The sequence below is a fragment of the Papilio xuthus genome, unplaced genomic scaffold (assembly GCF_000836235.2).
Source record: "Papilio xuthus unplaced genomic scaffold, Pxut_1.1 DF829758.1, whole genome shotgun sequence".
In the NCBI taxonomy this organism is placed as follows: domain Eukaryota; kingdom Metazoa; phylum Arthropoda; class Insecta; order Lepidoptera; family Papilionidae; genus Papilio; species Papilio xuthus.
In genome coordinates this window covers 3,818,097-3,842,534 of record NW_013528891.1, presented here as the reverse complement: position 1 = coordinate 3,842,534, position 24,438 = coordinate 3,818,097, and the positions used below count along the sequence as shown (strand labels likewise).

At 37.7% G+C, this 24,438-nt stretch overlaps 1 protein-coding gene across 1 annotated transcript; it reads left to right on the top strand.

The window, feature by feature from the left end:
* LOC106113392 (NACHT and WD repeat domain-containing protein 2) lies at positions 1–24,438 on the top strand. Its single transcript, XM_013306124.1, has 25 exons — positions 1–233; positions 6,377–6,403; positions 11,239–11,405; positions 11,713–11,916; positions 12,357–12,524; positions 12,866–13,016; positions 13,229–13,385; positions 13,620–13,778; positions 14,242–14,414; positions 14,756–14,848; positions 15,080–15,208; positions 15,312–15,417; positions 16,115–16,277; positions 16,892–17,100; positions 17,646–17,904; positions 18,277–18,458; positions 18,852–18,928; positions 19,211–19,759; positions 20,154–20,271; positions 21,016–21,145; positions 21,635–21,707; positions 22,355–22,491; positions 22,903–23,103; positions 23,336–23,470; positions 23,870–24,438. The coding sequence occupies exons 1-25, from the start codon at positions 166–168 to the stop codon at positions 24,106–24,108; spliced, it is 4,074 nt and encodes a 1,357-aa protein (XP_013161578.1). The 5' UTR covers positions 1–165; the 3' UTR covers positions 24,109–24,438.

The window sequence follows — 24,438 nt, the reverse complement described above, 5'->3', positions numbered from 1 at the left end:
CTGTGACAGTATGGACGTGCGTTATAAATTTAGATTTGCCGCTCGAAAATATCGCGACGTTGTGAAATGTTAGTAAGGTGTGCCCAGTTCGGCGTGAGCGCGTGTGTTTATCAAATTGTGTGTTGTACTCGATTATTTTAGTGATGTGGTAGAAAGTGGTACGAAATGGGCAACTCTTGCAGTTCGGGTCAGGCTCACAAGGATAAAGACAATATTTCGCAGCATTCCGAGGAGTAAGTATGTTAACGTAGCGTGAAGGTTTTAAGACATATCTTTATGTCAGATTGTATTTGAATTGTACGTAACGGAGATAACAGACGGTACGAAAACATAAATCAATACAGGACTACTGCCGGATATCCGGGAACGAACGGGACAAATTTATTTATCATTTTACTCATCTCAGAAAATCTTAGCGAGAGTTGGCATTTTGACACGATTTGTATTGCTTATTTAGATAAATACGTACAAATTAAATCGAAAGAAATCTTCTAGAAATATCTTATGAATTTGAAATAAATACTGAAAGTCTGAATATGTTATTACTTAAATAAATTTGTTAAGATCTTAAAGAATTTGACAATATAAATGCTTTAAGCTTCAAATACAATATTCTAAAGTCTTTATTCCGATGAATCTTAAATTGAAAATAGGAGGAATTTTCTATATATAAAAAAAAATATACGTTTATGCCGACCATAGCTAATGGGCAAATCTAAATGATGCGAAACAAGACGATGTCTGCAGACAGTAGCAATGTATTATTACATGATGGAAAAAATAATTTGTATCATAGTGTCTTACCGTGGGTTTTTGAGACCAAAATCTATGGAAAAATTATATCACTAGGTCATCCCTGTCTCAGAAATTCACGGTAAAATAAACACATTTGCAGACATCTTACGTTGGGTTTTCACGGACATAACACATGTTGATACATATTAATTGTTTTTCTTTTAAGTAGTGCGTTTTACCACTGTAAAAGCACGACCAATTCTTACTTATATAAAAAATATATTAAAGTTAAAAATAAAGCAAGTTTTATTTTAAGAGTATTAAATATAAATTTCCTTTCATCTAAAACGATTGAAACAATTATTTCGCCGCTATGGAATTTATTAACGTCCAATTTCGTTGTCCAATTATAATTGACGTCTGTTTGTGAATCCAAAGCTAAATTGGAACACCAATTTATACTCGCATTGATGTATAAATTAAACGTCTCCTTGGATTTAGGATAACCTTTGAAAATAAACCGGATTTAATCCTTTACTATTAATAAATAAGTAATAACTATTTGGTTAATGAATCCGCTATGGGCCAAAAGGGTTAGGTTAACCTAACCTCGAATTTAGTGTAGGTTTGAGCTCCTTGGAGACATATATAAACCGACGAAAAGCTATATAAAGTATGTGAAAAAAATGTAAGAATTAAAAACAATTGTATTAACATATTTTTAGGGTTCCGTACCTCGAAAGGAAATAAACGGAACCCTTATAAGATCAGTTTGTTGTCAGTCCGTCTGTCTGTCAAGACCCATTTTCTTAGGAACGCGTGAAGGTATCAAGCTGGAATTTATTTTCTCTTAAAGTTCCTACATACTTATAATTTACGAAGGCTTTTGAGTCTTATGCTTAATATACATTATGCCAATAAGATAGAAGCTAGAAATATGAAGGCATCACAGACCTAATACAGGTCCAACATTATTCAAAATGACATATCCAAATAGTGAAGTCTTTTTTTTAAATTGAATACAGCTCCACCACGATCCCACTTGATATTATGATATGGTTGAAAGATGGCTTACCAGTTGTTCTACTAATATTATAAATGCGAATGGTTAGATGGATGTATGTTTGAAGGTATCTCTGGAACGTTTGCATATAGTATTCCTTAGTTTTTTTTTTAACTGTGTGTTTGTACGGAGTTGCGGGCGAAAGCTAGTAATAGAATTTAAATCACCAATCATATTTTGTAGTGATTTCTTAACTTCAAATATCGTCAGTATTCTTCTAGTGACGTATACATCGTAATATAATATTAATAACATCACGTTACTTCAACAAGCCGATGAAACCTCACTGTGAGGCCACTTACTATTCGTTACGTCGAAAAACTCCAATAAATACTACACATTCCCCGTCTCTGGCCGCAAGCCAACAACACATAAAATAATACTAGACTGATATTAGAACGGGTGATTCAATTAAATTATTTGTTTGTGACCCGACCAATTTATCTACGAAGTATTTTCTTTCGTTATTTCAGCCAGTCATTCCGTAAGAATGCTAATGATGAATAGAAATTAAAAAGATAGTGTTCTATTTTTGAAATTTCAAAATTTTAAACGTTATTATGATTTCCGTTATAATCCTGCTAGAAGGACTTTGTCTATCCAAACTTTAATGTACTGGTATTTTTCTCTCTATTCTTTTATCAAAAGGAATGAGAAGGACAACAATATGTATTCAGTTATGTTTCTACATTACATAAGTTTTATGAACTAATCAAGATTTATAACCGTAGTCCTTCGAGCCGGATTATAACAGATATTTTTGGCATGGTCGAATTTATATCGGGTCAACGAATAGGCAGACTTAGACTTAATAATGTTGCTGTATAAAATTTAGTACACAAAAATTGCCTTAATAGTATACGGCCAAGGAACAGTCGTTAATTGGCGTGTTGGAGCAAACGTTCACTACGCTCAGCCAAGACAATGGCGTTTAACAAAGTGTGATGAAGATCCCGCGTCACGCATGCGGTCAACACACGTCAGTTATTTCGAGAACATTCCTGTGCATAAGGTCAGTAATATGTCGTCTGATAAATCTGATATTCTTACGGTGAAGGAAAACAGCAAAGTATTTGAAAAACCTACGCATATGCGAAAAAAATCAAAGATGTATGTGAAATCAAGCGATTAAGCAAACGTAGATTTCTATGTCCTAGTTATTAAATGTCACGTTAAATAATATTTTATCTGTCTAAATTTCTAAAGTTTCCGAGACTAAAATCAACGTTTAAAATATATTGTTATCTCTGTTTTCTCAAAGATAATGACAGGGATGACGATATGTTTTATACAGAGATTTTGGTCGCGCAAAACCAACAGTGATACAGAAGGGTAACATTTTTATTGTCCTGTTATCCGTCACTTAGTAAGATATTGGTGACCCTAGCCATATAGTGAAGTAGGTCACGATGTTATGACGTCATTCCAATGCAAGTATATGTCACTGCGCTGTTATAGAATGTATTGAGTTACCGACGCACTCCAGATACACCCCCAGGGAGGCTGAGTGCATGCGAGTAAATAAGATTTATATTTTAAAACTATAAAAGAAAATAAATATTGTGAAGAAAACAACAGGGAGGTTAGACAAAAGGCATTCGCTACGAAGCGATTCCATAACGAACGTCAAAACTGTTTGTTGAGTGTTTCGGACGACAGTTACTATTATATAAATCAATTAAATTTAATTATCATGTCGTATATAATAGATGTTAGGTTTGTATGCTATTTGATTTGTTGCCAATGTTGCCAACTTCCTCTGTACATCGTCCAAATCAGCTGATCACAGTCTGGGTCTGATAATCAATCTAATATCGATACCAGCAGAGTAGAAATTATCCTAATCGTAATATAGGAATGAACGTCGGTGTCTCCGGAGTTCAGTAGTCGGCTTGAAACCCGCAGGTCCTGGGTTCGAATCCCGCCGTGTACCAATGTTTTCCATTTACATATGTACATTTATCGTGATGCATGCTCATATCTGAGAAGAAATTCAAAGATGTGTGTGTTGTCAACCCGTACTGGGCCAGCATTGACTATAGCCTAGTCACACCTAACTAAGGGTAGGCTCCGAGTCGGTCAGTGGGGATGTACAGTGAGCTGATGATGAATGTAGCATTGATGGAAAAGCTTTACGTAAACTGTCGCTGAAGTCAAGATTGGTGGTTATTTCTTTTTTTTAAATTACGTCTATATGTCGTTGGTTAAGCATATATGTATGTATGTACATATCTTACTATTATTATAAATGCGAATTTATAGATGGATGTTTGTTAGAAGGTATCTCCGGAACGGCTGCATGGATCTCGCTGAAATTTAGCATAGATGTATGTTTTCTTTTTTTATATATCATAAGTTGGCAAACGAGCGAGCGGCCACCTGATATCGCTGAAATAGCGAAGTGACCGTTGCCCATAGACATACGCAATTGCATATGCATTGCCTACCTTTAATCGACGGAGAAGAGGATGCACACAAAGAAAATATGTTCCCTTTCCATGCATCCTCTCATCCGGAAAGTCCACTTCCACTTCCCAACCCTTCCTCATAAGAAAAAGGGTGGGAAGGGAGAGAGGACTAAATTAGGCCTCCGGGACGCAGTCAGATGTAGTAAATAGTCTGGAAGAACATAGGCTACCGATTAAGTTTTTGTTAATTTCCGCTCAGACGAAGTTTATTACGTATAACGTAATAAAAACTTCGTTAACGTAAAAGTTTAAAACGAAAGTAAGTATTCACGATTCGCTTGCGGAAAGATTTATGGCGTAGCATTGCCAACTGACTGCATTCTGACGTCATTCATTCATTGACCTTACGAAATGTAAATTGAACGCTTGTAGAATATCTTTAAAACCTTTTATGTGGGTTGAAAGGAATAAGTTTAACATATACTCGTCCCTTTCGATCTCTTTAAAAACAACTGAGATGCAAACTGGGTTTGTATGATTTTTTTGCTAGTGTGAACACATGATTATATTCATCATCAGCTCACTATACGGCTCGGAGCCTTCCCCTTAGTTAAGGGTGATTAGAACATAGTCAACCACGCTGGCCAAGTGCGGGTTGGTTGACTTCACACATATCTTTGACTTTCTCATATATGTGCAGCATCACGATGATTTCCTTCACCGTAAGAACGTCGAATAAAAGTACATATGGAAATCGGAAATCGAAAAACACATTGGACCTGCAGATTGCAAGTCAAGTGCTTGACCCCTGAGCCACCGACGCTCTTGAACACGATTATATGTAAAAAAAAATTATTAATCATAGTTATCTTTTGCCAAAAGTTTAACCTTAAGTTAATATTTAAAATACCAGTAAATAAAACTTAATAAATTAATAACTTTCTCCTAGTATTTGTTACTCTGTGGTGTCGATTATTGTAAAAAAAAAAATCTACTCAAATCTCTTTTTTCTTTAATTCATTAAATGTTTCTTTTCTGTTTGCAATTTGTCTCTTAGTTGACAGTATCATAAAACAGGGCAAGGTCAAATTTCTTTTACTTCCTCACTGACCTATTTAATGGACAGGCTGTGAGCCATTGTATTTTGTGCCTATTTGATTTTTGCCATTTTAATCTAATAAGATATAGAATTAACTGTTAGGAATATCAACATGTACATTTATGTCGGAAAAACAAAAGCTGTAAGTTCGAAGCTACCCATTCATCTATTTTATGTTTCTAATCTTACTAATATTATAAATGCGAATGTTTGGATGGTATATCCGAAACGACTTGACGGATCTCGCTGAAATTTGGCATACATATAGAACATAGTCTGGAAAAACATATAGGCTACTTATTATTTTTTTTAATCACGGGCAGACGTAGTCGCGGGCTACAGCTACTCAAATATAATTACTCAATCCAAGGCAATATTTATCTGATACTATTTTGCTACTAAGCAATTAAAGTGGAACCAGAAGGGCCTCATTTATCATGACTAAGCGTTAGTCGTTAATCATGACTAAAATCGATGACGTCACAGCGACACAATTAACGACCCGCGTCGGAAAACCATTGGTATTTGAGTCGTTAACTTGATTAATAGTTTGGTTAACTAATATTTATTTAGAATCTCAATTGACTAGAATCTAGACTGTTCATATGTTAAATAAGACCTTTTCATTTATGGTCAACAGATTATATATTTAATTAGCTCACTTGCTTACTCTCGGCGGCCAAGCCTTAAGAAAGGGCTGACTAGGCCTTAGTCAACCACGTAGTCAATGCGGTTTTGTTATCTGCACAGATTTTCAAATTTCTAGCCTATGTGTATCACGATGTTTTCCATCACCTAAAGAAATTATTCTATTTATGTTTACAATAAAACTATAAGATCTCTGTTTATAGTTATTATAATAAAATTGTTAAAAAAAAGTTAATCTACATCACAGGGGACCGAAGAGCTGGCAGCTACCTCGGACAAAGAATTAGTATAGCTATTCAAAGGGGGAACGCTGTCAGTATCTTCGGAACCTTGCCTAAACTGACTAATTCCTTTTAATAATATATTTTAGATAATTATTGGTTTTTAATATTTTATTTATTGTTCTATTATGTTTTTATACAGGTATACATTGACAACGAATATCAAAAGGTTTGGAAGACAGATTTATTGATGACTTACTTATAATATGGTTTGTGTTAAGGTTTCATTATTACTATCTAACAGGATCGTTAACTCGTCTATTTTACTAACTAAATATTAAGTTCTAACAGTTTATATTAACCCTTAAATCATTTAACCATTTGCCATTTAATGTCTTGCCTAACTTTTTAAAATTACTAAATTTGTGTTTAAAGTAAAGATGGTCGTTTTTTACACTTTTTAGTGTATAAATTATTGTGTGCTATTTAATTATTAACTGACTGTTATGTGCGACTCCGACACGCGGAATTAAAAAAAACAATAGCTTATGTGTTCTTTCAAAATTTCATCGAGATCTGTTCAGCCGTTATGATCATGTATTTACAAACATATTCATGTATTTATCTTATTCTTAATATATTCCATTGCATATATAAAATAAAAAAAATATACAAAATATATTATATTAAAAATAGAGCACCACCGGCGAAATCCCATGACACAAACAACCAGTGGTCACTGCTACAAAGACAGGAACGTTCTCACGATGCGTGCGGTTTCTAGGATAACTGCCTTTTGTATCGGGCCTTTAATCCAACTGTTTAGCGAGAGCTCCTTGAGATGTTGGTCAAAGCTCTTCGCTATCAGTCCATTCACCGATACGACTATCGGAATAATAGTAGTCGATTTCATACACCACATGGCGGTAACCTCGTGAGCCAAATCTAGGTATTATAATATTATTAAGATTTAATAATTCAATTTTCAATTCAATTACCAGTACTAGACAACTATTTAAATAAACAACAATGAATGGACTTGAGTCTGAGCCATGTTTGCGTTGACACGTTTTAAAATAGACCGTTGACATCTGTCATTCATCATTAAAAGTGTATACAATAAATAAGTTAGTGTACTAACAATGATGGAGCGTCGGTGGCTCAGTGGTCAAGCAGTTGACTAGCAATCTGCAGGTCCTGGGTTCGAATCCCGCCATGTATCAATGTGTTTTTCCATTTCCGATTTACATATGTACATTTATCCGACGTTCTTACGGTGAAGGAAATCATCGTGATGCTGCACGTATCCGAGAAGAAATTCAAAGATATGTGTGAAGTCAACCAACACGCACTTGGCCAGCGTGGTTGACTATGGCCTAATCACTCTTAACTTAGGGCAGGCTCCGAGTCCCTCGATGGGGACGAATAGTGAGCTGATGATGATGATGACTAACAATGAATATTACAAACGTTTTCAAAAATAACTATCGAAATTTAATCCATTAACTTATTTTATTTTTGTAGTATTCCCGCGTATTTGTTTTCTTTGTAACGTTACGATGACGTACATCTGTCAACCTGACAGGCCGCCATTGTGCTGCGTTCGGTAACACGTCCATTTGCGCCGTAAATACTATGCTATAACTAATTGTTTATTTTTTTGTTTGTGTACGAAAAGTTGGTATAATTCTAATATTTTAAAAAATATAAAAATCATATTTGCGTTATTTTAATTTATTTAACTCTGGTATGCTATTGAAATATTTTTTATTTACTGTTTTTGAAAATGACGCTAAATCACTACTCTGTCAGTTCTTTGAATTTTGCTGTTCCAAATTCAAAACGCTGTCATTACAATTTCTCTGTCTTTTTTTTCTATCGATGCAACAGCACAAAGGTGTACAGCCAATGCAACGAAAAAGAATAAAAATATTTGCAGGTAAAGCATCACGCAGCTCGTAGGCCGTAAGTAGGTCGGGGAGGTCGCGCGTCACGCTCGCAGGAGGGGGGGACTGACGTCACGAGTTGTGACGTCAGTGCCCCTCCTCTGACCACGCCTTAGTATTAATATTACGTAGACGTATACGAGAAATTCGCGCTAAAGAGCTTTTGAATGCAAGATTTACTAACTCAATGTTTGATGAATCTTTGTTAGTAAAAGTGCAAGAATTCATAAGCTGTAGTAATTTAGGGGTAACTAGCGATCGCCCGCGATTCGATGTGTTCTTCCAGACCGTATTCTGTATTTATGCAAAACTTCATCGAGATCCGTTCAGCTGTTCTGGAGATACCTTCAAACAAACATCCATCCAAACATTCTAATTTTAGTAAGAAGTAAGATTAGGTAATTTCAAATTCAAATATGTTGTATTTTCTCTTGTATTTTTTCTACTGATATATAATATAAAACGTTTATTCAAAGTAGGTTAGTAAAGTTATTATTAGAAGGGGGAACCTATTTCCCTTTGCCCCGCACCGGAAGTGGCGTAAGGGGTGACATCCGCTCTATTTTCACTATTGTTCCTGCTCAGCCTTCCGACGTATGTTATCAACTTTAGTGTAGAGAAAATTGCATTACAATTCCCATCAACCAACTATTAATATACTATTTGAAAACACCGTATACAGAGAAGACACGCAAATATAAAACTACCTCTCTATATATATAAAAATCAGTTGCTGTTCGTTAGTCTCGCTAAAACTCGACAACAGCTGAACGGATTTATCTTATCTTGATCTTGAAATGTTCGAGGAGGTCTAAGGAAGGTTTAAAAGATGAGAAAAATTCGAATTATTGCCGGGAAAACCCCAAAAATAACCCTTTCCTTTTCCCATGTAAAAGGCTGAATAGACCTCGCTGAAACTTGGCATAGTATGTTATATGTTCTTCCAGACTATATTCTATAGTCTGGACATATAGTGTTATATGTTCTTCCAGACTATAGAATATAGTTTGGAAGAACACATAGACTAAGAATTATGTTTTATTTTAATTACGCGCGGACGAAGTCGCGGAGACACCTAATAGTAGATAAAATTACATATAACATGCATAAGGTAAAAGTACCCAGTAAATGATCACTATCACTTACTAGTGAGAGTCGAGAGTAAGTTATATAGATATAAGTTGATAGTTTTGGACTTGATTCTTTATAGCGAGGCATATAATCATTTCATTAATGCAATAAACATATTAAATATTTATTGCTAATATTATAAATGCGAATGTTTAGATGAATGGATAGATATTTGATAGAAGGTTTGCAAAGGTCAAGCGTTTGCAAAGGGCTTACAATGCCTTGCAGGTCCAATACAACAATGGGTTCAGGGCTCTGTTGGGGCTGGCGCGCTTCTGCAGCGTTCTGGTATGTTTGCTGATGCTGGTGTTGACGGCTTCGCCGCATTGATCAGGAAGAGAGCAGCATCCCTGATGCGGCGGGTGCGGGACAGCGCCAACAGCTACCTGCAACTCATTGTTGATAGAGTGGGATTGGACTGTCCAGTGCTGGCCATGTGGACACGTCTACATGTGCCCTGCAGAATTTTACGTTTTGTTTTGTGTTTTATTTTTGTGCTAGAATTTAGATTTGTATTTTTATTTTGTATGGACCATGTGTTTGAATTAAAGATTTATTATTATTATTAACGGTTCTTAGGGTAATTCGGCATAGATATAGAACATAGTCCGGAACACCTAGACTACAGATTAAATATTTAAAGTCCGCATCTCATTACTTTCTTGTTTGTGAACTCATCAATTAAGTACTAGTATATTAACCTTAAATATAAACGATCTTTATACTGAAAATACCAACTGGTATTACTACTAAGAACATAACACATTGTACTTATCGATATTATCTTCAAAGTAACTTAAATATTTAACTTGTATCCCATGTCAGATTGAATGGCCTCATGATAGAGTGCCTTGTTTTCTGACCGCGCTCTTTCTTCCTTCAGTGTTATGTTTTCTTTTATATTATAGATATATAATGTAAATATATTCTACTTTAATTTACAACACATTTATGTATTAATTTCTTTAGGAAAAGAGAAAAACATTAAGTTTATACATTGTTAATATCCAAATCGTAGATGTAGATGCTACGTCGTAGAATCGTAGCAAGACCGTAACTTGTCTACGCTCTACGATGAATATTTTGTAATTTTTTTTTCAATGATTTTAGACAAATATAATAAAAATATAATAGAAGTAGTTGATAAGTTAGTTTTCTAATAGAAATGATGCAACGCTCAAACTGGCCAAATTATTCTCGATATAAACCATACCAACAATGTATCCGGCACATTGACAGCATACATTTGGCGCAAATTTGGCGCTACAATATCACTGCCAATTATACAATACAAAGCGCTTTGAATTAATCATATGAATCAATTAACAATGCTAAATGAACGTGACAAAATAATTAATCGAGACAATGCTAATGTCGACAGCTGTATGCTACGGGCTACGACACGTAGCAACTAGCTACGCGCCATTATTTAATCAAATGATTCTATTTTTATATCGGGAGCGTCGATGGCTCAGTGGTCAAGCACTTGACTTGCAATCTGCAGGTCCTGGGTTCGAATCCCGCAATGTACCAATGTGTTTTTCGATTTCCGATATACATGTGTACATTTATCCGACGTTCTTACGGTGAAGGAAAACATCGTGATGCAACCTGCACATATCTGAGAAGAAATTCAAAGATATGTATGAAGTCAACCAACCCGCACTTGGCCAGCGTGGTTGACTATGGTCTAATCACCCTTAACTTAGGGTAGGCTCCGAGCCCCTCGGTGGGGACGTATAGTGAGCTGATGATGATGATGATTTTTATATAATCTATATTTGACCTTCTTTAAAACACATTATGAATTTAAAATTGGACGCTTTTATGTTCAGGTTATGTCGAAAAAAAATATAACTTTGAAGATACACTGCAAAATTTTATGTATAATACTTCCCAAGAAAATTAACTGGGTCTTCATCTAAAATATACTACTAACCAAGCTATGAAAGGTGTGTACCAAAGCTTTATCATCTTTATATCTCAGGCCGAACTGCTGCGCGCGCAGGTCGCCGTCTTATCGCACTAGCAAGGCCGCGCCGGAGCCCGAGCCGGCAGCAGATCCTCCGCTGGAGCTGCTCGAGCCTGCGCCCTCGCTGCGGGAGAAGAAGCCCTCCGTTAAAGTACCACGACCCGTCGCCTCCAGTGTATCAGGTGAGAGGGTACTTGTGGAAGTGACCTACATGTATTAATACGCCTTATTAAATGTACTTCCAAACCATTTTCTAAATTAAAGTTTGTATGATTGAATAAATTTAAATTAAAGCTTATATAATATTGGTTTCAAATCTATCAATCAACGATTTTGTCGTTTACGATAAGATTCCACTGCCGTAACAGTTTTGTCGATGAAAATAATGTAAGTCAGTAGAATTCTACGGTTATTTAGAACAGAATACAAAAATGAAAACATTCTAAATGAAATATAGAACAGAAACAGATAATCATAACAAATGTGTAGTGAATGCCGGCACAGATTCCATCTCATTGTCTTCACCGGTGGCATGCGCGTCGCCGCGAGAGGAAGTTGTGGGACCGCCGGTGCCGGCCAGCGTGGCTGCTCTCCCAGAGGAGCTGCGCTGCTTCCTGCTGGGGAAGACACCCCCAATGAGGACACGGAGGCGACGAGCTATGCTAATATATGTCTGTGCTGCAGACTCACAAGGTAAAAGACTATGCCATGCTGCTCAAGGAGAGTACTTTCTTAACTGCCAGGATATATTCACCATGGCTATGCATACCTCTGTATTCCATTTGAATCGTCTGTTGGGTGTCATTCTATTTATATTATTCAAAATATCATAGCGAACAGTCATACAAGTATATTTTTTTAATAACTAGGTAATCCTTGTGATTTACAGAACGGAATAAACTACATATCTTACTTCTTACTAGTATTATAAATGCGAAAGTTCAGATGGATGGACGGATCGGTGGATGTTTAGTTGAAGGTATCTTTAGAACGGCTAAGCCCATTTTAGTTGAAATTTTGCACATAGTCTGGAAGAACACATAGGCATACAGTTTTAATTCCACGCAGAGACGTGGGCGACAGCTAGTATATATTGATAGGATCATGGTGTGATCGTAAATATGTTATTCCAGATTGCTGCGCTGAGAAAGGCATACTGCAGTGTGCGGTGGCGGCGAAGCTACGTGTGCGCGCGCGGCGCCGCGGCTGGCGAGTGCATGTATCAGACTTACACTGGCGCTCGCCGCTGGAACAACAACGAGACCATCGCTTTCCAGTACTGTGTATCGCTGAACTAACCCGTAAGAACACTTTGTAGATCTTAAATTAGTCTGATATATAAGGAAAATGACCTTTCCTTCGACTTTATATCTCTCTGTTGATTAAGAATTACTTTCTTACGACAGTGGAAACTCACGTTAATAATTTTAGATAGTTCTGTTCTCATTTAGATATACATATGTACATTACCTAACGTTCTTACGATGAAGGAAAACATCGTGATGCTTTGCACATATCTGTGAAGATATTTAAAGACATGTGTAAAGTCAACCCGCACTGGGCTAGCGTTGACTATGACCTAGTCAACCTTAACTCCAAGTCCCGCATTGGAGACGTATAGCTGATGATGTTCTCTTCCCAGGTCAATCCGAATTAGGTGCGGTAGTACCAGTTCTCTTCCTGAACTCCGGCCTAGGCACGCCGCTGTTACCGCATACACTGGAGTGCGCAGACTTCAAAGCAGCTCTGGAAGCTGCGGAGGATGAAAACGATCAAGCCCTATTAAATAAATGGTACTTATGCAAGCAGATAGCTTCAAACTATTAATATTCACCAAAACACAGAAAGAGATCCCTCCCTATACGTCGACTTTTTAATCAAATTCATATCCCAGACCCTTACTTTCTTTATAACAAAAGAGTGGGAAAGGAAAGAGGTCTAAAATAAGGCTTCATGCACACTTGTCTTGTCTCTACAGCAATTAGAATAGACAATTATTTACCAGGTACAGTCTAGACATGGTGTGCACTCCGCCATGCTACAGGCTGGCGCGCGGTGCGCCTGCACGCTGGCGTCGCGAGATGGCGCGCACTCTGAGCGTACTCGTACGTACGTTGCCACAAGAAGCCTGTGATGCATACCTCACCACTGTTGTTGAACAGGTAACTACTCATGCATTCAAATTTGTAATTCAAAATACTGTTCATGGATCTATAGTAAATTGTCAAAATTCCAAATTTATCGGTTACTCACAATCATATTGGAACACCCTGTATACTTATCATATTTCATTATGTATGAATCATAAATTTCCATAAGATTACGAGTAAATAATATCGAAGTTTGAAATTTTATCGTATTTGAACACCTGTATCGTTAGGAGATGTTGTGTATAGGAGGTACAGCACTCAGTGCTGATGAGCGGGGAGGCGGCGCGGCGCTGCGTGTGGGTGTGCCGGGGGGGCGCGCCGCCGGAGCCCGAGCCGGAGGGCGCAGACCCCGCGCACCACGCCGAGCTGCAGCGCAGGCTTAACAATCTACAGAAAGAGCTAAAGGTGACATAACACCACTCAAATAAAACTAATTAATAATAAACCGCTTAAAACATAAGGAAAACCGACTAACATTTCAAATTGCAATTTCAAATATAGTTACTTATTTCAAATAGTATTCGTTATATATAACTAGCTGTCGCCCGCGATTCCGTCTCCGTGGTATTAAAAAAACTTAACTATTAGCCTTTGTGTTTTCCCAGACAATGTTTTATATTTATGCCAAATTGTCAAAACCCATACAGCCGTTTAAGAGATACTTTCAAACATCCATCCATCCAAACATTCGCATTTATAATGTTAGTAAGATTGTGATACGTTTACATTTTGACGGCCGTAACTCTAAACGACTTGACTAATATTAAAGTGTTTGATGTCATTTGATTCGTGGTATACCCAAGAATGGCTAAATATAAAATGTTACTTTGAAACAATAAACAATATTCTATTTTGTGTTACTATTCAGTGTCACCTGAGTGAACGTAACGTGATTCGTGCGAGTGTAAGAAGTCGCGTTGGTGGTGATGATGAGTGCGCGGAGCAGGTGCGCGCTGCGCTGGCTGACAGGCTGGGCGCGCTGCTTGACGTGCTGGTAGCTGACAATGAGCAGCCTGCAGGCAGCTGCGGTGTACCCACCAGGTCTGTATACTGCACACGTGACACCTGGTAGACGTTAAGCAAGCGTGTACCCTCTTTCAACCACCTTTGATAGGATAGGTCAAGCAATAATATTCAATATTTTAAAAAAGTTGTCAGTTCAGTGTAATATGACAAGTTTTTCTGGCCCGGTAAACAAATAAAAGTACAGTAATTCATTGTTTTTATATGCACGTAGACCCTAGCTCTGAGCCTACCCTAAGTTAAGGGTGACTAGGCCATAGTCAACCACGCTGGCCCAGTTAAGGTTGACTTCCCACATGTTCGTGTTGCGTCAATATTTTTTTTTCAGCTTAATAATTTAAATTGTTTATGTATTTCAGTTTATTTGATGAAATAAGCGAACATCTGACGTTCTGTCAGAAAGCAGCGCAGTGCACCTCCAACAGAGAAATCACGCTTAATGACCTTAAAACGTGAGTACTCTTTACCATAACGATTTACTACAAGCAAACCAAAGAATTAAAAGTAACTTTCAAATATGATATTAGCTAATTTTATTTTATTTCTATATCCCATCATTTTATCTTGTAACTTAAAAAAAAAAACTTAAACAATGAAAAACGCAACGGCCGCCATGTATTTCATTTGACATTTCTATGTTTTAAGATTGAAGAAACACACGAAACTATATCTGTCCTTTTCAGCTATGTGACAGGCGAGAGTTCTGTCCCGCTCGCACTACTGGGAGGCGCGGGGTGCGGGAAGGCGACACTGCTAGCTCGTGCTGCCTCGCTCGCACACACCTGGCTACCAGACCTCGCGCTCATAGTGCGGTAATGACGTCATTACTATACGAACAACATAACATGATATGCAACACTTACGTTGTGGGTATTTGTAAGTTTTTTAGTGTTAAAGTTTTTGTAATACCCACAGATTCGTAGGTCTGACGTCACAGTCCAGCAGTTCGCACCAGCTGCTCAAATCTATCGTGGACCAATGCCACGTGCTGCACACGGGCACTGTGTATAGAGGTAGAAATGTAAGTATTGGTTGTTGTTTAAAAATTTAAAATAAATAAATATATCGGACTGATAATATGTTCAATAGTACCATAAAAATCTTGTGGTAATTGTAAATTATCTATAATTATCATTTTAAATTTATCAGTCATTTTGACAGCGTCATATTTTGACCAATGAGAGAGCGGCAGTGTTTAGTGTTGCCATTTTCATAAATTTGTAATTCTATAAAAATATCACGCATGATGTTATGATATATGCAGGTAGTATATTAACCTTTTTGGATGTAACAATCTCACTAATATTATAAAGTAGGAATCACCCGCGACTCCATTCACGCGGAAATATAAAAAAGATTTAATTATTAGCCTATGTGTTCTTTCAGACTATGTTGTTGTATACCAAATTTCTACGATACGTTCAGCCATTCTGGAGATACCTTCAAACAAACATCCATCCAAACATTCGCATTTATAATTCTTACTTTATTACTAATATTACAAATGCCAATGGTTAGATGTATGGATGTTTGTTAGAAGGTATCTTCAGTACGGCAGAACGTATCGTAGAAATTTGGCATACATGTAGAACATAGTCTGAAAGAACATATATGCGACTTATTAAATCTTTTTGTAATTTCGCGCAGACGGAGTCGCGGGAGACAACTAGTTTAAAAAACAATCGGTTTACTTATGTGGGCTGGTTATGTGATGTCAGGAGGCAAGCGCACTGTCCAGTGCACTGGGCAGGCTGCTGTCAGCACTGGGTCGCACGCGGCCGGTGCTGCTGTGTGTGGCGGCGGCGGACGCGCTGCGCGGGGCGCGCTGGCTGCCGTCCAAACTGCCTGATAATGTCAAAATGCTGGTTACTGTCTCTGAAGGTAAGTCCAGTACGATCTAGTATGTATTAGCTGGATAGATGAAATGGAGAAAAATCATCAGGAACTCCAGAAGACTGGATCTGGGCGAGGTAGGGTTGGGGAAAGCAGAGACTTTTGTTGTTGGTAAAAGCTCACTTGGGATCACAGCATCACTCTAGTTACTTTATCTATTTTATCGTAGTAAAAAAATGTCAGAAATAATCTACATATCTTTATATATATAATTCTTCTGTGAGTGTATACATACGTCACTGAACTTCTCTCAAACGACTGGACCGATTTTGATGAAATTTTTTGTGTGTGTTCAAGGGGATCTGGAAATGGTTTAGATTCACAATTTTCATCAAATATTAACTTCATATTAATTTATTCAAATTAAAGACGTGTAGACAGGACAACGTCTGTCGGGTCCGCTAGTTAATATATAATATATATATGTTCGTTAGTCTCGCTAAAACTCAAGAACTGCTGAACGGATTTATCTTATCTTGGCCTTGAAATGTTCCTAGAGGTCTAGAGATGGTTTAAAAGGTAAGAGTCGCGGGCAAGTTTACAATAATTAGAACCGTCTAAGAATTAAGTACTTAGAATCTGTCTTTCTTTATCATAAACAGAAACGGATGAACCTTCATCATCAGCAATAATGGCTGTGCTATCATCTGAGGATGGTCCCAAAGTGGTGCGTGCTCCAGGAGTGTGCCTGGAGGAGGCGCAGGCGACGCTGATAGCGTGCGCGGCCGCGTACTGCCGCACTGGCGCCGCCGCACCACCTCCTGAGGCAATGGATGCACTGCGGCGGTGTACACTGCCGCTATATGCTAAGGTGAACATTAACCGCAGATTTCTAAACCAATACACATTGTTATGTCTGTATTTAAGGTTCCGTAGCTAGAAAGGAAAATACAGAACCCTTATCACTTTTTTGTCCGTCCGTCTGTCTGGCATGACCCTTTTTTAATAGAAAATTACTATATATTTGGAGTATTACAGGTTTAAAACTGATGGCAAAAATTAATGTCTGTAGTTCTACACATTATTAGTTAGAATCATTTAGCGTGAGTGACGTGCTTTCGTTACAAAGTGAAGTGTCAGAATGATGAATAGTGAGGTGACATAAATGTGGACAGTTTAGTAAGGCTAGTGTTACGCCAGTACACCGACACAGTGCCGGATTTTCTTCCTAACATAAGGAAGATAAGATTAAACGACAATGCGTCTTAAAGAAAGACTTTTCTGCAAGAAAGTTAAATCAACTTTTCCATTCTTCTTTTTGAAAAGGTGCGCCAACGCAAAAGAGATAAGGACGATATTACATTCTTGTCTTTTCATCTCTTTCTTTCTTTGCTAGATTATTTTATTTGTATCCAGATCCTAGCGTGGCAGATATCCCTATCCGCGGAGACATTCACTGAACAAACAGAGCCGGAGATAGAACCGGAGCTGGTGATATGCGAAGACCTGGAGAGTCAGCTGGTGCAGATCCTGGTTGCGACGGAGCAGGCGCTGGGGGAGGAACGAGTGCGCATCTGTCTCGCTCTGCTTACCGCGTCACGGCGCGGGCTTGATGATACAGAGATGCTGGATATGTTGGCACATGATGAACTGTTTAGAAGCGAGGAAACTTATTGTAAGTATAGAATCGTACGATATATACAATTATGTACCAAAATACGAACATCTTGAGTAGACCCTAGGGGGGACGAACTTTATTCAACCAGTGCGAGTTGATTTCACACATATCTTTGAATTTCTTCACAGATATGTGCAGCATCACAATGTTTTCCTTCACCGTAAATGTGGGTTATGATAACAAAGAAAATGAAAGTGATAAATATATTTCATTGCTTTAAAACGAAAGTTAAAAAGTCGGAAAAATGATATGAAATTTTAAACAAACATTAGCACATGATGGATTCGAACCTGGAGCAGTGAATAACAATTCCGGTACTTAATCACTGTGCTATCGAGATTCTTAAAGTCATAATAACGTCGTTTGCAGTACCATGGGCGCCGGCATCATTATTCTGGCCGCAGCTCGCCGCATTGCTCGCGCCATGGCTGCGCTGGGACGCGCGAGGTGCTGCACGCTGGAGGGACGCGGCACTTGCAGCAGCTGCATCTGAAAGATATCTAGCTCCAGCACCACATGTACCTAGACTAGCGTTGGTACAGTACTATGAGGTGAGGATACACACAAACACAAATAAACTTATCATCATCAGTTCACGTCCGTCCCGAAGGCTCGAAGCCTTCCCTAATTTAGGGGCGACTAGATTATAGTCAATGCTGCCCCAGTACGAGTTGACTTCACACATATCTTGGTACTTTTTCTCAGATATGTGCAAGTTGCATCACCATACCGCACCATCACCCAGGACCTGCAGATTACAAGTCAAGTGCTTAAACCACTGAGCCAACGACGCTCTATGATGGCAATAAAACACTCCACAGTCCTACACCATGTTGACCCATCAAACTTGTAGAGCAGAGAAAGACAACCAAAACCAATAATCGGTTCTTAAATTCAATCCAATTTTAATATAAGTTTGTACAAGTTAATTTTTAATTTCCCAGGGCATGTGGTACACGGAGAACGATCCTAAAATGGCCGGTCGTTTGATATCACAAGAAAACAAATTCTCTGAGGATTGGTATGTATATCATACTAATATTATAAATGCGAATGTTTTGATGGATGGATGTTTGTTTGAAAGTATCTTTAGAACACAACAGATCTTGATGAAATTTAGCACAGACGTAGAACATAGTCTGGACGAAGTCATAGGCTCATTTAGTTTTTTCTTTTAATTCGTCTCGGACAGAGTCGCGGGCCACAGCTAGTATAATATAAATCATAATAAAAATGTCAAAATATATTACAAGCCAAACAAAGAGTTCTAAAACTTCTCCATCTTTTTACTGCCATATTTCAGTTACAACACGAGAAAATTAGATGAACTTCCATTCCAACATTACCATCTTTTAAAAGACGATCCTGAATCCTTTTCAATAAAACCTTATTTTACAAAACTCGACTGGATTCATGACAAACTAGCAGCAACAGACTGCGGACTTTTCTTAGAAGATATAGCTTTAGTACACATCGATCCACTTCCAGAACATTTAGACGTATTAAAAGATGTCTTCGAAACTCACTCGTACGCACTAGATTATGACCATAGACAATTCTATGGTCTTCTAAGAACTACATTAGAGAAGAGAAAGAGAGAAGGAATAGAGATAGAGAGCGAAATAGTTGAACAATGGATGGCACAAGTTTGGGAACCACCTGTTCCTACTTTTTACCCTGTCAATGAAGATTTCTGGAAGGTGGTAGAGAATAGAGAAAGAAGAGATATGTCTATGGTCGATGGATTTGATAGTAAATCGTTTGATTTGATCGTGAGATTTGATACAAGAGGCAAATTTATAGCTACCATATCTACGGAAAGGGAAGAAATATGTGTTTGGGATGTTAGTCGGTAAGCTATTTTTATAGGTTAACTATCCTTTTCGATATTTAAAAAAAAAACAATATTTTGTCTTATATTTGAGATGTTAACCGCGGGTTTCTGACACCAAAATCTTTGTATATTGTCATCTTGTTATTATCTTTGATAAAACAGAAATAACAATCTTATTTTAACGGGGAATTTGGGCTCGGAAACCCACGATATATTATTTCACTAATCACAAATTAACTTTAGGTTATGTTATTTGTATAGTAAACTTATTTATAAAATATATTTTAAATGACCAACCGTGGGTTTATGAGACCTAAATCTCCATTTAAAACATCTCTTTCTTTCTTTTCTTTCATCTTTGTCAATATTTTGGTCTGAGAAACCAGCGGTAAATTGTTTGTTAATCTTCCAGGTGTAAACTGGTGAGAAAGTTGACTGGTGTGACTCATCCTATAAATCTAGTGCCGATAGACGAATACAGATGCGTGGTACTTTGCCGGAGAGAACTGAGAGTCTATGACCTGGATCAGGTAAGAGGTTTTTTTTATTGGACAAAAAAGCATCGCATTAAAAACACGCAAAAATTTTTGCCGTAAAATGCACAAAACAAACATATTTTTAGACAGTATTAGTTAGAATCATTTGGCGCGAATGAAGTGCTTTCGATACAAAGTCAAGTGTCAGAATGATTAGTGAGGGGACATAAGCGTTGACATTTTAGTAAGGCTTGTGCCAGTACACCGGCACACTGTCGGATTTTCTTCCTAACAATATATACAGTGGAATCAGGATAAACGACATTTTCTAGCTAATAGATGTTTCTTCCTATCCAGAGTACTAAATTATCCAATTCTCTTTTATCCTGGTTCGACTGTATTCCACTTCCTCTCCCTCTGATATTAATAAAATTATGAAGTTTTTTTTTATATCATAAGGTGGCAAACGTGCGAGCGGCCACCTGAAATCGCTGATATAGCGAAGTGACCGTTGCCCATAGACATACGCAATTGCGTATGCGTTGTCTACCTTTAATCGACGGAGGAGAGGATGCACAGAAAGAGAATATTTCTCCTTTCTATGTATCCTTTCATCCGGAAACTCCACTTTCCCTTTCCACCTTTGAAATAAATTTTTATTTAACTCTATAAGTATGTATAGCTTGATCAAGAATAAAAATACGTAGCCTGGCACCTAGTCATCACAACAATTTTATAATACGTAATTTCATTTTTTTCCGCAATATGGCGATGTTTTAAGGTTATGTTATGTCGTAGGGTAAGTTCGTGGTAACACTTAAAGGTGTGATGAACCAGAAGATGCCCTACTACGGGTTACACGATGCCTCTCATCTTGTTGCCCTCTCCAGGAACAGAATGTACGTCAACTTAATGAATATAGAAACAGGTCAGTATTGCTCCGCACTCGCGGAATAAAAAAAGAACTTAATTAGTAGCCTATGTGTTCTTCCAGACTATGTTCTTCAAATATGCCAAATTTTATAAAGACTCGTTGAGCCGTTCTGGAGATACCTTCTAACAAACATCATCCATCTCAACATTTGCATTTATAATATTAGTAAGATATTAAAGTTAGGTTAACCGGTGGGCATATGTCAAACTAAATAACGATTGCTCACTAGCGCCCTTCTGTCATTGTCAAAAAAGTGTCACAAGATCCTTTTAGTACTGTAGCTGTCATATTTTTTCTTTTATGGTATTTTGTATGTCTAAGTAGGTTTTATATATAAAGTGACAAATAATCGCGATAGTAGCGTCTCTCTCATTGGGTAATAAATGTTGTCAAATGTCTCATCGTTAAAATAGTAATCCAAATGTGCAGTGGAATTTTACGTTTACATCAAAAGAGGTAGAACATTTTTATCTATATTTATAGGTGATTGTGTGACGACATTCAAAGCTGGGGAGGACAGGTTTCTGAACTCTCTACTCGTGTCTGGCGATGGAAGGTAAGGATTACATTTAGCATTCAAATTTACGATTTCAATTGGAGTACTGTTCGCAAATTATTTGATTTCTTTTGATTAACCAAAATTGATACACATAAGATCCTACAACTGTTACCGTAAAAAGATGGACTGTAATAATGCAATGGCGTTAAGTGAAATGCGTATCCGATCTCTTTGGTGGACAATGAGTTTGCATTCTGCCAACGGTGGCATAATGGCCACTGAGACCTTTGCCTTTGTAACAGTGAAAAAAAGATCAGAAACGCGCGGGAACTGACTTAACAACACTAACTTCTATAAATGGATTGACTGGAGACGTAGTATTTTGTGCCTATTTGATTTCCGCCATTTTGGCGCTGATGGTAACGATTTGTAGCTGTGGTGTCGATTGGAACTAATAGTATAACTGTCAATTTACATCAACTAAAGCGTTTAAATCGGAACGAAAAAAATCTGTCAATTCCAAGCAATCACCCATCTAGTGATAGAGAGTCCATAGAGTTCAGTGATTAACAACAAGATGTCGTTAGTTAAAAGTTATGATGAAATAATTGTTTTGAATATATTTTTATCATAGTGTTTTAACAACGTAATAAACACATTTTGATTGTCGTGTTTTCAATGTATACAATTGTGTAATGGTGTAGGATCTTAGTGTGCGGCGACGAGACACAGAAGCCGTTCCCGTTGTTAGTGTGGTCGTTGACGTCTCGCAAATTACTCTACGACCTACGTATACCTCACCATGACTTCATCACCTCTAAAGCTGCCATCACTTACGAAGGTAAGGCTAATTAGTGCTACCATCTATTACGAAGGTAGATTGAATATGGCTGAAAATATGAAATGAACGAAATAAGTTTGGATGGATTGTGCGTAAGAATGCAGTGAATTCAAATATTACAGCTGATATTAATATACTAGCTGTCGCCTGCGACTTGGTCCGTGTGTTATTAAAAATAGATAGTAGCCGATTCTCAGGCCTAGTGAATATACATATAAAATTTAATAAGAATCTATCAAGCCGTTTCGGAGAAACATGGTAACTAACATTCAGACACGAGAATTTAATATATAAAATGGTTAGTACTGTGATGACTTTCCCTAGGGCAAAAGTATATGATGATAAAAAATTTAAATTATAGACAGGTAACAAACGATCTGTTTTTTTTTCATTAAATTATTTCTCATACAGGTTCGTACGTATGCGTGGTGTCGCGAGAGCTGGACGAGCCAACACCTAACTTCATAGTGGTATACGACCTGCAGTCTGGCACTCTGTTCAAGAAGTGGAAGCCAGGCTGCGACACCGCCGCCCTCGCCATCAGCTCTGTCGACGGATGCGTCGTCTCCGGACTTGAGGATACTAGGATACTGGTCTGGGACCTCGTCACTGGTAAGTTTCGTTAAGGTAAGAATTCGTTAAAATGTCAAATGTCAGATTGATTAGTGAGGGGACATGAGCGTGGACATTTTAGTAAGGCTAGTGTTGCGCCAGTACACCGGCATAGTGTCGGATTTTCTTCTTAAACAGTTCATATCTATGCCAAATTTCACCGAGATCCGTTAAGCTACATTCGTATTTATAATATTAGTAAGATATTCATTTTAAAATATATGTTGTGTAGGTAACTGCAGGCTGACATTACGCGGGCACGCAGCAGCACCATCAATGCTGCGTCTGTGTCGTGCTGGCGCAGTGCTGCTGTCAGCTGACCGCGCCGCCAGGGACCTCTCTGTCAGACTGTGGGACCTACATACTGGTATATTATAAAAACAGTACTAAAAACTACTCTTACAGGATGGGTCGGCTTATCAGGTGTAACACCACGACCACACAGAAGACACACCTCAGATGCAAACTCATTCCAACATCAGTGTGATGATTGTGGTGCCAAAAGCCTAATATTAATCATCTCCTTCCCATTCTTTTCGTTTTAACCCATTTGTCGGAGGAGGGGACGCATAGTAAGGGGAAATATTCTCTTTCTTTGCATCCCCTCCTTCACGATTAAAGGTAGGCAATGCATTTGCAATTATGAATGTCTATGAGCAGCAGTCGCTTCGCTATTTCAGCGAATTAGGGGGGTCATATAATAAAATCCTGCTCGAAGGATCAAACCTATTTAGAGATATTTTTACTTAATATTTGTAACCAACAGGTAAACTAATCGCAGTATACACACCACCTGAAAGTATAACTTCCTGCGAAGTACTCCTCGGTGGGTCTGTTCTCGCACTGGCCTTGGAGAACTACAAGGATATAGTCTGTGTCAAACTGCACGGGCCACTCGTAGAGTCTGTCAAGAATGGTAGAGATTGTGAATATGATGATAGGGGATATGGAAATGAGGAGTATGAAGGTCGGACCTTCGATGTCAGGGGTATGGAGAACTGCTGATGGAACAGGAGCCAAGATCATCTTTATTAAAAATGTATTAAAAATTGGCTAAACTTACGTATCATATTTTTTTTTATTTTATTAATTACAAATAATATAGTACCTTAAGCTTTTGTCAGCCGTCGATTAGTTTCAGAGCCATTCTTCAAGCGTATCTTTCAACCAAATAAGGGAACATACCCATACCACATGACCTATTTTAGTTATTTTAGTTTTTTCGACCCCTCCCACCCCTCGGTGACCACTTGTAGTACATGCCAAGATCCCCCCCTTTAGTTATTACGTAGTAATTCATAATTATGATTTTTAATCAATTCACAGGCAAAAATT